The 12,443-nt window shown below is 37.5% G+C and overlaps 1 protein-coding gene across 4 annotated transcripts in view; it reads right to left on the reverse strand.

The window, feature by feature from the left end:
* Positions 1–2,002: 2,002 nt before the first annotated feature.
* Positions 2,003–12,443, reverse strand: part of ASCC3 (activating signal cointegrator 1 complex subunit 3) — a 261,720-nt gene continuing 251,279 nt past the window's right edge. For all 4 annotated transcript variants that reach the window (XM_074538569.1, XM_074538568.1, XM_074538567.1 and 1 more), the window contains 5 exons: positions 11,415–11,566; positions 10,768–10,918; positions 4,914–5,120; positions 2,959–3,134; positions 2,003–2,866 (listed from right to left, as the gene is read on the reverse strand). In XM_074538569.1, coding sequence (XP_074394670.1) covers positions 2,731–2,866; positions 2,959–3,134; positions 4,914–5,120; positions 10,768–10,918; positions 11,415–11,566 — 822 coding nt within the window. In that variant the 3' untranslated portion in view covers positions 2,003–2,730. The remainder of the gene's footprint in view (positions 2,867–2,958; positions 3,135–4,913; positions 5,121–10,767; positions 10,919–11,414; positions 11,567–12,443) is intronic.

The raw sequence follows: 12,443 nt of genomic DNA on the forward strand, positions 1-12,443 counted from the left end.
TATCACTGGATTGAACACATTCATTGTTCCTTCCAAACAGCTGTTACAAATGTATCAGAATTCTTTCGCATTTTTCAGCTAAATACTGATCCTAATCAATTTGCTTAAATCAATTCTGTATTACTTTAGACTTTGTCATCATGAATCCAATACTTTCATAGCAAAACCCGAAAATTATTCAAATATGTTATTTAGAAATGCCACCAAACTATTTCTAAAAACAATTAATACACTAGGAAATACAGTATTTCCAAACCAAAGCACAGATGGCACAAATGACATTACAGAAACTCTTTAATTGATTAATATGAATACTAAAGCTATTGTCTGCTACTCTGCAGTTAGACTTTCTGTGATGTGCATTTACAAAGCAACAAGAGCTAGCATCACTATGTTGGTATGTTTGACTGCGGCATAGTTCTTTTGCCTAATTAATTAAAATTATTGAGGGACAATGTATTGTTTCAGCCAAGTTTTCCAAAGAAAGGACTTAATTTCTCTGAAAATTTAAACTTCCAAATTAGATGAAACAATTCTCTTTAAAATGGTCTAACACAATGTGTGAGTAACAAACTATTGCGAAACTATTGCCTAACAATTTGAAAAAAATCTGTTTCTTCTGTGACCCAACACCATATTACATTGATATAGTCTAAATGGCAAAGGTGGCTTTTGTATTATCTATCCATCTCTAAATTTAGTGACAACTTTTTCTATTGTCCTCCCGTGTTTACAGGCACATTTCTATAGGTAATATATTACTTATAATAATGAAATATAACATTTTAAATATGATCAGAGCATGCATACACTCAAGTAAAGAATTGCTCATTTTAAAATTGCTTCCCACAATTTAAAGGTGCCAGATATGAAATAAATTACCGGTTAACTATTGAGCCTTTGAAATCAGCCAGCCTTCTGCTTTGCTGCAGTGTGGCGCTGCCAGCAGGTCAAGAGGTGATCAGCACTGGTAAGGCCTCACTAGTGGGGGAGCACCATGTCTGGTTTGAGGCAGAGACTCGGAATTGTTAGAGGGAGTCCAGCAAAAGGCCACAAAATTGATGCTGAAGGGGCTGGACCATCTCTCACATGAGGAAAGGATGAGAGAGCTGGAATTGTTCAGCCTGGAGAAGGCTCAGGGAAATCTTGTCAGTGGGTATCTGAATGGAGGATGTTGATAAGGACACAGCCAGGGTCTTTCCAGTGGTGTCTGGTGACAGGACCAGAGGCAACAGGCACACCTGTTGGTGACACAGAAGGGTCCCTCTTGAACTGCAAGAAATACCTTTTTTTAACTGTGAGGCTGACCAAACCCTGGCACAGGTGGTCCAGGGAAGTGGTGGAGTCTCCATATTTGGAGATGTGGTCCTGGCCTCTAGCTGGCCCTGCCTGAGGAAAGGTGTTAGAGACCAGATGACCTCTAGAGGCCCCTCCCAAAATCAGCCATGCTGTGATTCTGTGTAGGTGCAGCATCAGCAGTGCCATTTTTTCCTGGAAAGCTTCTAGTAACAACTCTGCTATATCCTTTCATCTGGTGAAATACAATGGAAATGACAGCAAAATGATCCCTTGGAGAGGCAATGCTTATCAGCTCAATGCAAAGCTGAGCAAGTGCAAATATTAATATTCAGTTTAAGGTCTAGTCTATCTGAATGAAGATGCACTGATGTTTCTTTAAGTATGTTGGCTCCAAGTACTTGCTCAGCATCTTGAATCCTCTTGAGGACTGGCCTCAGAATGTGAGCACAAGATAGATGCTGCTGCCTTCTGCCTTCAGATTTATGCCTTGCAGGTACTATCACAGAGCTGGCCATCTCTTAAAATTTCTTTTGCCTAGCGGAACCATTCATTGCTCATCATGCCTCCTGTTGCAACCCCCCTTACTGGAGCCTCATGCCCCCTTATTTACAGAAGTTAGTCTCCCACTTTAGCACAGAGCCCTAGAACAGGACACACAATTTTATATTCCTTAGTCCTACAAAATTCAAGAAAAAACAGTAAGGAAATTGCAAGTATGTAATATATGAGTATATGTATGTACATAAAGAGTAAACTTTAATAATTATCTACATAAATTGCATCATTGCTATACTGGAAATATTTTTTATCATTTAGCTTGCCCTTATAACTACATTTACTGCTCATATAATTAATATAAATTTGTGACATTTTTCTTTAGAGTATAATTTTCAAAATGTACTATGCATGAAAAGGATTTTTTAACTTCATCTCCCATATTTTACACCTACAAATACAGTGCAAAACATTCTGGGAATATTTTTATTAAACATGAAATATAACACATCCATCAATATTTTCAGCAGCTGTTAGATCAAATTTTGTATTTTCCCCTATAAATTAAAAAAGTTGACTATTTAAATGCTATTAATAGACAGGCTATATAACACTTTTCAAAATGAAGATGATAGCCCTGAATTTGCACAAATTACAGTACTGTTCAGTCTTTTATTTTGATGTTTTAAAATTCAACTAACAATCTGACTTCTGAGAGAAGAAAGATAAAACAAGAAAAGACAAATCTTCATAAAGGAGTAAGGCCACTGTGGCTAACTCGGTGTCATCAGAGTTAATACAGCAGTCACTTTCGGTGTCCCCGTTGTCTTGAGGTTTGCAGTTGGTTCCAGTAAGGCAGATGCATTTTTGGATGTCCCAGAATGACCAGGTGTCTTAGCTGCAGTTCTTTTGGCTGAGTGGACTGTGCAGAGAGCCTTACTTCAGGGCCAGGTGGCTCCTGGCCTCAGTCCCCTCCGTGGTGCCTTGTGCTGGTACAATGTTCAGGTAAATGTCGTACTGCTGGTCCATGCCAAGGTAGCTGTCGCTCATGAGATACAGGGTGTAGATACACCTGAAAAGTAAAACCAGCATTGTTAGTTTGGGAATTGGGCCTTGACTGCTTGGAAAACATAATAACTAGGAGAATTTGAGAGTTTGTCATACTTTCCAGGAGTTTCTGGAGTATAAAAAGCAACGGAAACAGTATTTCGATTTCTGACATATCCAGTTCTTTTCAGGGCAATGAGTTCTTTTTTATCAACTTCTCCCAATATCAAAAACCATCCTTCATCCTTAACTTTGGGGAATCGAGGAGCCATTGCTTTACTGTCCTGCTTTCCCTGTTGAGGAGAAGAAACAGTTTAGGAAAATTAGAAATCACCTTTCGAAAATGACATTTTTCCTTGAACGAGAAACACCTCACAACCATATTGCTGTCAATTGTTAATTTAGCCAGACTAAAATAGTGTTACTTCTTTCCAGAAGAAGGGGTAAAAAATGAAATAAAAAATCACAATCCACAGAGAAAAATCCAGAATAGAAGATATTATTCTACTTATTTTGTAAACTACTAAAACTTCAATGGAAATACTATTCCCTTTCTGTAATTTTATCTAATATATTCCAAACACAGAAACATGAATTGTAAATCTAGCATCTTTAAATAAAGCTAATACATTTTATTCACGATTAATATAAAGACAAAAACAACACTTAGCATTTATTTGAGTTTGGTATAGAAAAAGGAAAGATTATTTTAGTGATTCTTTAAGACAGTGACTTTACTGCTGGAAGCTGAAGATAGAATGATGCACACTCAATCAACATTCATTTTGCGTTTTGTAAAGGGAAAGGTTTTACTGAAGATTTATATGGAAGAAGAAACACCACCACAGCAACGAAGCTTTAGGAACAGTTTGATCCAGCTGTTTTTTACAAAAGAGGGATCAAATTCTAGGAGAGGTTTATAAAAAAGTGATCACTGCATGAAATGATTCGGCTCCTTTCACTTCCATGGCTTCTGCTTAGGAAAAGTCTCTCCCGCAACTGGCACAGCAAAAAGAATGATGTATGGATAAGCTTTGGCCCTTTGTTCTTCCTAAAATAAGACAGTTTCCCCTTGCAACTATAGTGAATCTGCTGTAGTAATGAAAAAAAGTCTTTTGAGAAACAAGAATACTTTTCACATATAATTCTTAACTAATGTAAGATAACTTCAGGATTTTCAACAGCACACATATATCTCCATTATTATTAAAATGGAATTGTCTTAAGAGTCTCAGAACTAACACCTAAAACTCTTCTCTACTTTTATCTTCGGCTCTTTGCATCTTACCAAAATGCTGGTAATTATAATTCTTAATTATTTGAAATGTTAGAGAAATTGATTTCCAAAATTATAACCATGGTGGTCCATATGTCATTCATGGCATGCAAATGACAGAGAAAGGTCTGGATAAGTGAGTGACAGCTCCAATGTCAGCAGTGCCTGACATGAAGGTAGGTCCAGCTCTCTTCAGATCTGACACACAGGTACAGCCAGGTACTGCTGCTGGGGCAGAGCAGCTGGAAAACAGTGCAGCTCCTGGAGTTTCTGACTTGGCACAGCAAGATTCACTGAGGGCCCAGCGAGCTGACCAGCCCAGAGGGCAATGAGATGTGCTTTAAATGGGCAAAAGGCTGGGACTGAAATGTACTGGGAAAGAATTGTACGTGGAATTTGTTCTAGGAACTGTTCAAAAAAGCATCAGATGCAAAATATAAGGGAAATATTCTCAGTAAAGGCCTGAGGACATGTTACAAATAGAAACATACTCATAGGTGTGAGTCTGTATGCAGTTTGGAAGCACCAGTGAATGTAACTGGAAAGCTTATAAATTAGTTTGATTTTTTTTCATTGACTTGGTCTAGGATTTTACCTTAAAAGCCTACTTACTATCCTGTTGAAAGATGAAAAAAAAATTTTCTTCACTATGAGTAGAGAAAAGGCTTAGAAAGTACTTATAACCTACATAATACTTATGCCATAAAGAAAACTATTATAGTGCATAAAGCATCATTGACAATGTAAATGAATTATTGGACACTTGTGCAGGGAAGGAAATGATAAATAAGTGTACCTGGTAGCCCATCTGGGTTCTGTGCAGGTTTATTTGGAGCACATACTCTTGATCAGCATGCAGTTTGATCCATCTCTTGTCATCTCGTGTGTCTGTTGTCCAAGAAGGAACAGGTACCTCATTCTGTGGCTGAACTGCATCATCCCAACTGCCCTTAATGCTCAGGCTGACGTTCAGAATTGGCAAACGGCACAAGAAATTCCAAGCCTGTAGAAAAAACAGATCCCTATGGATTACGAGATAATCTATACAATCATTGCCACTCTAACATAAACAATTCAATGTGCAGTCCACATATTTATTCTACAATAATATTTTATTGTGTATTAGAATATACATAATTGTACAACTCTCAATCATAAGCATAAAATACTTTTCATTAACCTCTTATGCTACTTTCTTCCTAGCAAATAAAACAAATGTGAAACTCCTCAAGCACGTTACAATTATAATTAAGTTTTAAATTAAACTTCCTTAGCATAATCCATAAAGAACAAGTCACTGCAGTGCTAATTAGCAATAGGCAAACCTCAGAGAGTTCAGAGGATCAGTTCAGATAATTAACCAAAAGTTCAACTGCATATCCAAAGTTATCCCTATTTTTTTTTTGAGGTTTTCTTGCATCAATCCTCATGAACTCTCCTTCTTAGAGGCTTCCTGAGGAATTTTAAGTCTCTGCAGTCTCCCTTGAACTGCATCAGGTCCTCAACTTTCTCATCCTTGTGCAGAGAACTGTTGTTAGAGGATACAATCTGTGCAGCTCAACATGACACTCTTAACCTTAAAAAGGCATCCTGAATATGCAGCCCTATGTTTCTCTCATTTTGGTCTCTATCAGAGCAGGAAAAGTAGCTCTGAGAAGCTGTGACAAAAATGGAAGGGAGCAATGTAGGCTTTCATTTAGTAACAAAGAAAATCAGCACGTTCATGCAATGAAATTTGTTAGGAAAAAGAAATGGTATTGGCTGTGGAATGGAGGCAGTGATTTGTGGCCTTTCTATGGCTGACAAAGATAGATGAGGATGGCACTGGAAGAAAAAAACTAAAAACCAAGAATCACCCTCTCCCCTGACATCTTTTCCCTCCATTCCCAGAAAAGAACAGGCATCAGCATATATGAAAAGCTAGAGGGTGGGAAGGAGAAGAAGGAAATAAGAATATTGGTCTTGGAAAAGAGCCATCAGACGCCAAAATGGGAACTTGTGGGAACAAAGAGGGTAAGCATAGTTACATGGGCAATAACATGGAGCAGAAATGTTTTATCTGGAAAAAGACTAAAGCGTATTTTATTTTTCAAGTATGGGTTTGACCATGCAGTGTTTCAACAAAATGTATTTTCATTTAGATTGTGTCTGATGTGTCTGATTGTCTCGATGCGTCTGATTACTTTTTCTGTGCTGGAAGGCCTAGAGGCCTAATGAAAGCTCAGTTTGCTTTTTGCAGACATCATTGCCACGAGTCATGCTGACAATAATAGCACATGGAGTCATACTGACAATAATAGTGTATGTCAATGCATGATTAGGGATACAGCAGCCAGGGAAAGCAGACCTAAGGTTGTGCTGCCCTAGGAAAGGTGGTGCTGTCTCTGTCTCACTGTGCCTGTCTCGATCCCTGGCATGTTGGCATTGCCATGCTGGGATTGTGCAGCTAGATTTTGGTGTCATTTTGCTGTCATTTTGGTGACAGCATGAACTTAGATCAGCTTAAAGCTGATTGTGGCAACATATTCTCTAATCCTGCAACTCTGAATAGGCATGAGCCTTCAGTGCCACTGAAAGAAGTGGTGCAGCCTCCTCCCCTGCTGGCACAAGCATTCATGCAGTCACTTGGCTACGGGCCACTTTGACTGTCAGCGAGAGGGCTGATAGGATTCCTCCTCCTCCCCTTGTCCCCAGATGCTCATTCCCACCTCCTTGCCCGAGGCAGACACAGCGTTTGTGCAGCTGTGGGTGAGCTGGGTCAGGGGAGGTGACAGCGGCACGGGGAGGGCAGCACTGCCCATTTCGGCTGCAGCACAGGCTGATTTGGATGAAAATGGCTGCATTACCAGAGCCTGCCTGAACTAAATGAGAAAACTGGCTTCAGCTACAAACTAATCTCTCTCTCTCTCTCTCTCTCTCTCCTCTTCTGTGTACTGCATGAACAGCTGTGTCTGTTCAGTGCAGAAGGTGGGGAGGGCCAGCTGTGAGCGCTCGGGAACCGCAGTGTAAAAGCAGGGGACACAGATGAATTGCACCAATGTTCTTAGTGGTGTCTTAGCTGCGAAATGACAGGAAAATTACAACAGAAACTAAAGAGATAGGACTTTAAGGAATTATTACATCTCTCTTTTTCCCAACTCTGAAAGAAAATGGGGAAAAAAAGACAGCACTTTGAAGAAGGTGAAAAAATACTGCTGACATTCTTAACTGATTGTTGCTAGGATTTTGATACATATAATACACAAGACTACTAAACCTGCTTCCAGCAGATCAAACAGAATGACAACTTGAGTAGGAACATCTCTGGAAAATGATTTTATGTTCAATGTAAAGGTTTTTAAGAAGAAACTTAGGGTAGGAACTCTATAGACCCACTGTGTCTCTGTGTGTGTAAGCAGGGTATTTCAGCTGAGATCAGGACAGGCACGCTGATAGGAACCTACCTGGCAATCACCTCTTTGGTTGTACTTCAGATATCATTTGTATCAAAAGTACATAAAAGCCTGAAAGTTTTTATGTCTCTGAAAGGACAAGACCTGTTACAAATATGTTGGAATAAAGTTTAATTTCAGCAGAGATCATAATGTAATAACTCCTTTAGTGGCATTACCTGTTAGCTTCACCATAGTCTGGTGAAGATTATGATTTGGGCTGGTTTATCCCAGCATAATCTGTTTGTCAAAGGCTGTCATGTCATCATGCAGTTTTCATAACACAAACAAACTAAAGTAACTCATTAACTTTTTAATTAGGTAAGAAAGCAGATTTAATGTCATCCTATGAGGGCTAGTGACAGTTATATTTGATGAAGGGTCTGTTCCAACCCAAAGGATTCTATGATTCCTTGATTTATCACGTCTTGTGTATTTGAAAATTATAGGCAAAGTTAGTATTGCTTGATCATTGATAGAATATGCACAGCAGGCTGCCTTTTTATCATGCATGCAATGTGGGGGAAATGAAGAAATGCTTTTCTCACAAAGGAAAAAAGTCAAGTAGTAGCAGGTGAAATTGAAAAAAAGATGACAGGAACACAGATACTTCCAGAGTAAAAGTAGATTATACTAAAGTAGAGATAATATTTATTTATTTTCAGTCTTGAAGTTTCTTTTTTCTCTTTCAAAACATCAATATCAACTCAATATTTTAAAAGATGCTTAATGCCTAAGTGACTTAGAAACTGAAAGAGATTTGTTAAAGAAATATGATTCACAATGAATCACTGAAACACAGAGCTTTCACCAAAGAGTGGGGTTAGTCTAAATAGTTTGAATTTAGGTTGTCAGCTTTTAAAGCTCCCCTGACTTTCAGTGAGATTTGGAATTATAATACTAAATTCTGTAAAATTAAACTCAGGCTCCCATGTTGCTTAGGTATTTTTTGACAATTTTGATGGGTTTTTTTGCTGTATAGGAAGACACAAGCACATATCACCTCCTTTTAAATCTATCAACATATCCAATAAATACATGCACATATATACTATAAATATACATTTATCTACCAATCCCATAGACTCAAATTATAATCAAATGAAAAATTCTTCACAAACCTTTGGGAACATCATTAGTATTTTTGCCAATAATCTGTCTCCCCAGGACCTAGTCTAATATTCCAAACCCATGTGCAGCTTCAAGAGCGGCTATTTAAAAATTAATTACCAATCTGCTTAAAAGGCATTTTCTTCTTTCCAAATGTAAAACTTCTTCCTTTTCCCATCTGCCTGAAATTTATGTAAAGCTTAAGCTGTTTTTACCAGTGTCTTGCTAGTAATCTTTAGCTTTAAGATATGGGTTAAATATACTTTGAGTGAGAAGTAAAAGGTTTTTTAGGAAAAGAATAGTTTTGGTAATTTAGTGTCATATTTACCACTTTATTTGTCTCTGTTCATGTCTGGTGCCAGAAGGCTAAGCTTAATCTCTCTAGTCTGATATTCTTTTTTTATAGAAAACATAAAATACAGATGCTGAAGAATTTTTCTCTTGGTTGGCCCTCTCTATGTGAGCACTGAAAGACTTGACACTCAACAGGCAGTCTTTAATTCTCTGCAAGGTACTACAATACTTTTAAACTTTTTTTTTCTATAAAAAATAGTGCAAGGAATATAACATATTGGTATAAAGCTTTCACATTTGTAATGCCCTGCACAACACAGTCATGGCTTCGCTGTACCCAATACAGCCATTCCCAGCTCATGGAAATGAAAGTTTCTCCTCACATGATGGGAAGACATTATGTTTTTCCCTCTTATATGCATCTGTATTTACAAACATAGATATATAGAGGCACAGAGTCACTCACAGTGTGAATGTACACACCACATACACGCAAGCTATTTTTGAAGAAACTGCTAAGACATTTCAATACCAGCCAAACATATTTATCTGAGGATTAATCTTCATCTATTGAATCAGACGAGAACACTGCCATGCATACAATTATTTAATTAGCAGCCAAATCCTCTGCCAGTCAGCAGCCGTTCCAGGCATACTGATGGGGCAGTAGATGCAAATCTCACAGTAGTACTGCTTTTTCTCATTACTACTGCAATTAGCACTTAAATTGATGCTTTAAACATACTAATTTCTGGAATAATTCAGGATTTGTATGTTACCTGGGATCGCCTCACTGCAGAGACGACACCAGATTGCTACGCAAATTGAAGCACTTTTGAGCCAAATAACCATCATCATATCAGACAGAGCCAATTTGCATTTGCTTTTAAAGATAACAGAATGGCAATTTATGCAAATAAATTAAGTAAGTTTACTTCTGAGTTCTCCCTGAACTAATTATAACAATGTTCTAATTTTTTATCACATCTGAAAGTTGGACTGAAATCAATGTGTATTATGTTAGAAATCTGTTGTTAAAGGAAGCCTTTTTTTGATGTCAATACATTTTCTTAATTCAAAATTTTGATGTTAATTTGGTTACAAATGCAGATGTCTGTTACAGACATTTAAGTACTTTTCTTCTTGTTTGCATATCAGTAAAAGGTTTAACTGAAGCTGAACAGTCAAACTGTCCTTTTAAACATTCAAATAAAAAACATTTGAAGTATCGCTTTTGAAGTTTTCATTTTTCCTACATTTATTTGAAATCAATAGGCTTAGAATGTGATGAATGCTATGGAATATAGCTATCCTTTGCTGCAAATGCCTTGAAAATGAGACTTTAGCAGCTCAACATTTTGGAACAGTATTCTTTCTGTTTCAAACATAAAATGAGTGCTAGATCTTTTAATAAGAGCATTCTCAGAAAAAATGGTGTTTGACAGACCACTTCAGAAGCCAGCTATGATGACATTTGCAATGCATGTATTCCTAGTGCAGAGCTATGAAAAGGTGGATAACACTCAGCAGATTGAATGACCTACAGAAGCATCTTTAGAGCAGAGAGATGTGGTAATATCATCCATAAACTACAGTCTGTTACTGCTTAGTAGGGAATAAGTGAGAGTGATATTACGAAAACAGGCAGAGAAGAACTTCTGTAAAGCCAGCAGTACCCTGAAATCAGAGCAATGAATGTGTTGCACTTTTATACAGAACATCACATGGTATTTACTGAAGGAGAGAGAATATTTCTTTGCCCAACTACTCTTCTTTCCAATCACAATGATAATGGTCACAGATAGAAAGTGTTACCTGTGAAATGTGTGCTGCTGGCAACTCACTGTCCACAATGGAAGCAAAAACATTCTCTTTTCCTTCGCAGGCAGCCATTAGTTCGGGAAGACACTCGATAGGTCCTTGGTAACCTCCATGCACACTCTTCCTTTGGCCTTGGCTCCACTTCCTGATCCAGACAGCAAAACATATGCCCAGGGAGGGAAAGCAAACATTTGTACTCAGTTGTTTTGGTGGTAAAACTCAATACTGTGTTCTGTTTTTAAAGGGTGGTCATTTATTTTTGGTTAGCATTAATTACTGCATCATCTAAGCATCTATAGAGCTTTGCATTATCTATGATGTTAAGATGGATACTAATGTAGTTTTATAATGGATTAAAATAAAGAGATAATTAACATACAGAGTTAGATTTGTTAGGACTTGGAACCCTTCCAGTGGTCTCTTGTTAATTTGTCTGGAATCACGGTTCTCAAAATAATCTGTGGGGGTTAATTAATCAATGAATATTGAAAACAGAAACAGAAAATCCATTTGGGAAAGCATCACTGTGCTTCTGATTCATTAACAAACATTCTCAGGCACAGCAATGCCATTCAGACACCATCAGCAGCAGAAAGTAGAAATAAATTGGAAACCTGCTAATGCTTAAAAGAATTACATACCGAAAAAGGTAAAGATGCTGGAGTTCTACATTTGGCAAAGTAAGCAGGGATGAGTCATGTATCCATCTACCCTGAACCACCATCTGCACCAGGCTGGTTATGTTCAGAGCAGCCACCAGCCAGCCATGATGTGCTGCTACATCCAGCATTGCCTAAGCAAAGGAGACACATAATTAACAAAAAAACCCCCGCAAATATAATTGCATACCTGGTTCATAGAAGGAGCAACATGTGATTAATGTTTAACATACAGTGATTTCTAGGCCTTAACATAAGAATTTACTTCAACCACTATTTATGGCAGTTAGACGCTTTTGGAATTAACCTTGGAAAAAGATGAATTAAATCCTCTATCACTGTCATCAGTTCTTACTCCCAAAAAGGTAATTTACACAATGGTTTTGGGGGTGAGAACTGAAGGCAGACTCTTTTCCTTACAAATAACTGCTCTTTGACACAACTCAACTCAGAATGAAGGGAAAAAAATCTCAACATTTACTGAAAAAGAAAAGGTTACAATTAATTGCAGTATTTATTTATTTTTTGACATGAGAGCTTTCTCAGAATTACATAACTATTCAAAAATCCTTGAACTATTTAAGAACAACGCCGACATATTTACATTTGTTCAAAAATTAATACTAATGTAATTTACCAGTAGCAATTATTATTTCCATTTGAACTAAGTATTTAAAAAACCCCCCTGGAATTGGACTAGATAAAAGCATTAAAATTTAGCTTAATAGCATATTAGAGGTTTTGTTCAACACAGACACATAAGTTGAAATCTTGAAGAAAGCTTACAAAATAGCTTATATTTTACCTATGGTGTGTAAAACAATTTGAAACAAAATGGATTTCACCCTTTGCACTGTGAACACTTGACTGTCTTGAGAATGAGGGTGAGGGATACTTGGCTGTCTCTTCTTTGGCATCTCAATCCTGATCCTGAAAAGCTTCCCCAAATTACACAGAAAACACAAGCAAACAAAAACCCTCTGTGCAGCTATACATCAGATTTCAAAGTGT

Source organism: Zonotrichia albicollis, chromosome 3 (assembly GCF_047830755.1).
Source record: "Zonotrichia albicollis isolate bZonAlb1 chromosome 3, bZonAlb1.hap1, whole genome shotgun sequence".
Classification (NCBI taxonomy): domain Eukaryota; kingdom Metazoa; phylum Chordata; class Aves; order Passeriformes; family Passerellidae; genus Zonotrichia; species Zonotrichia albicollis.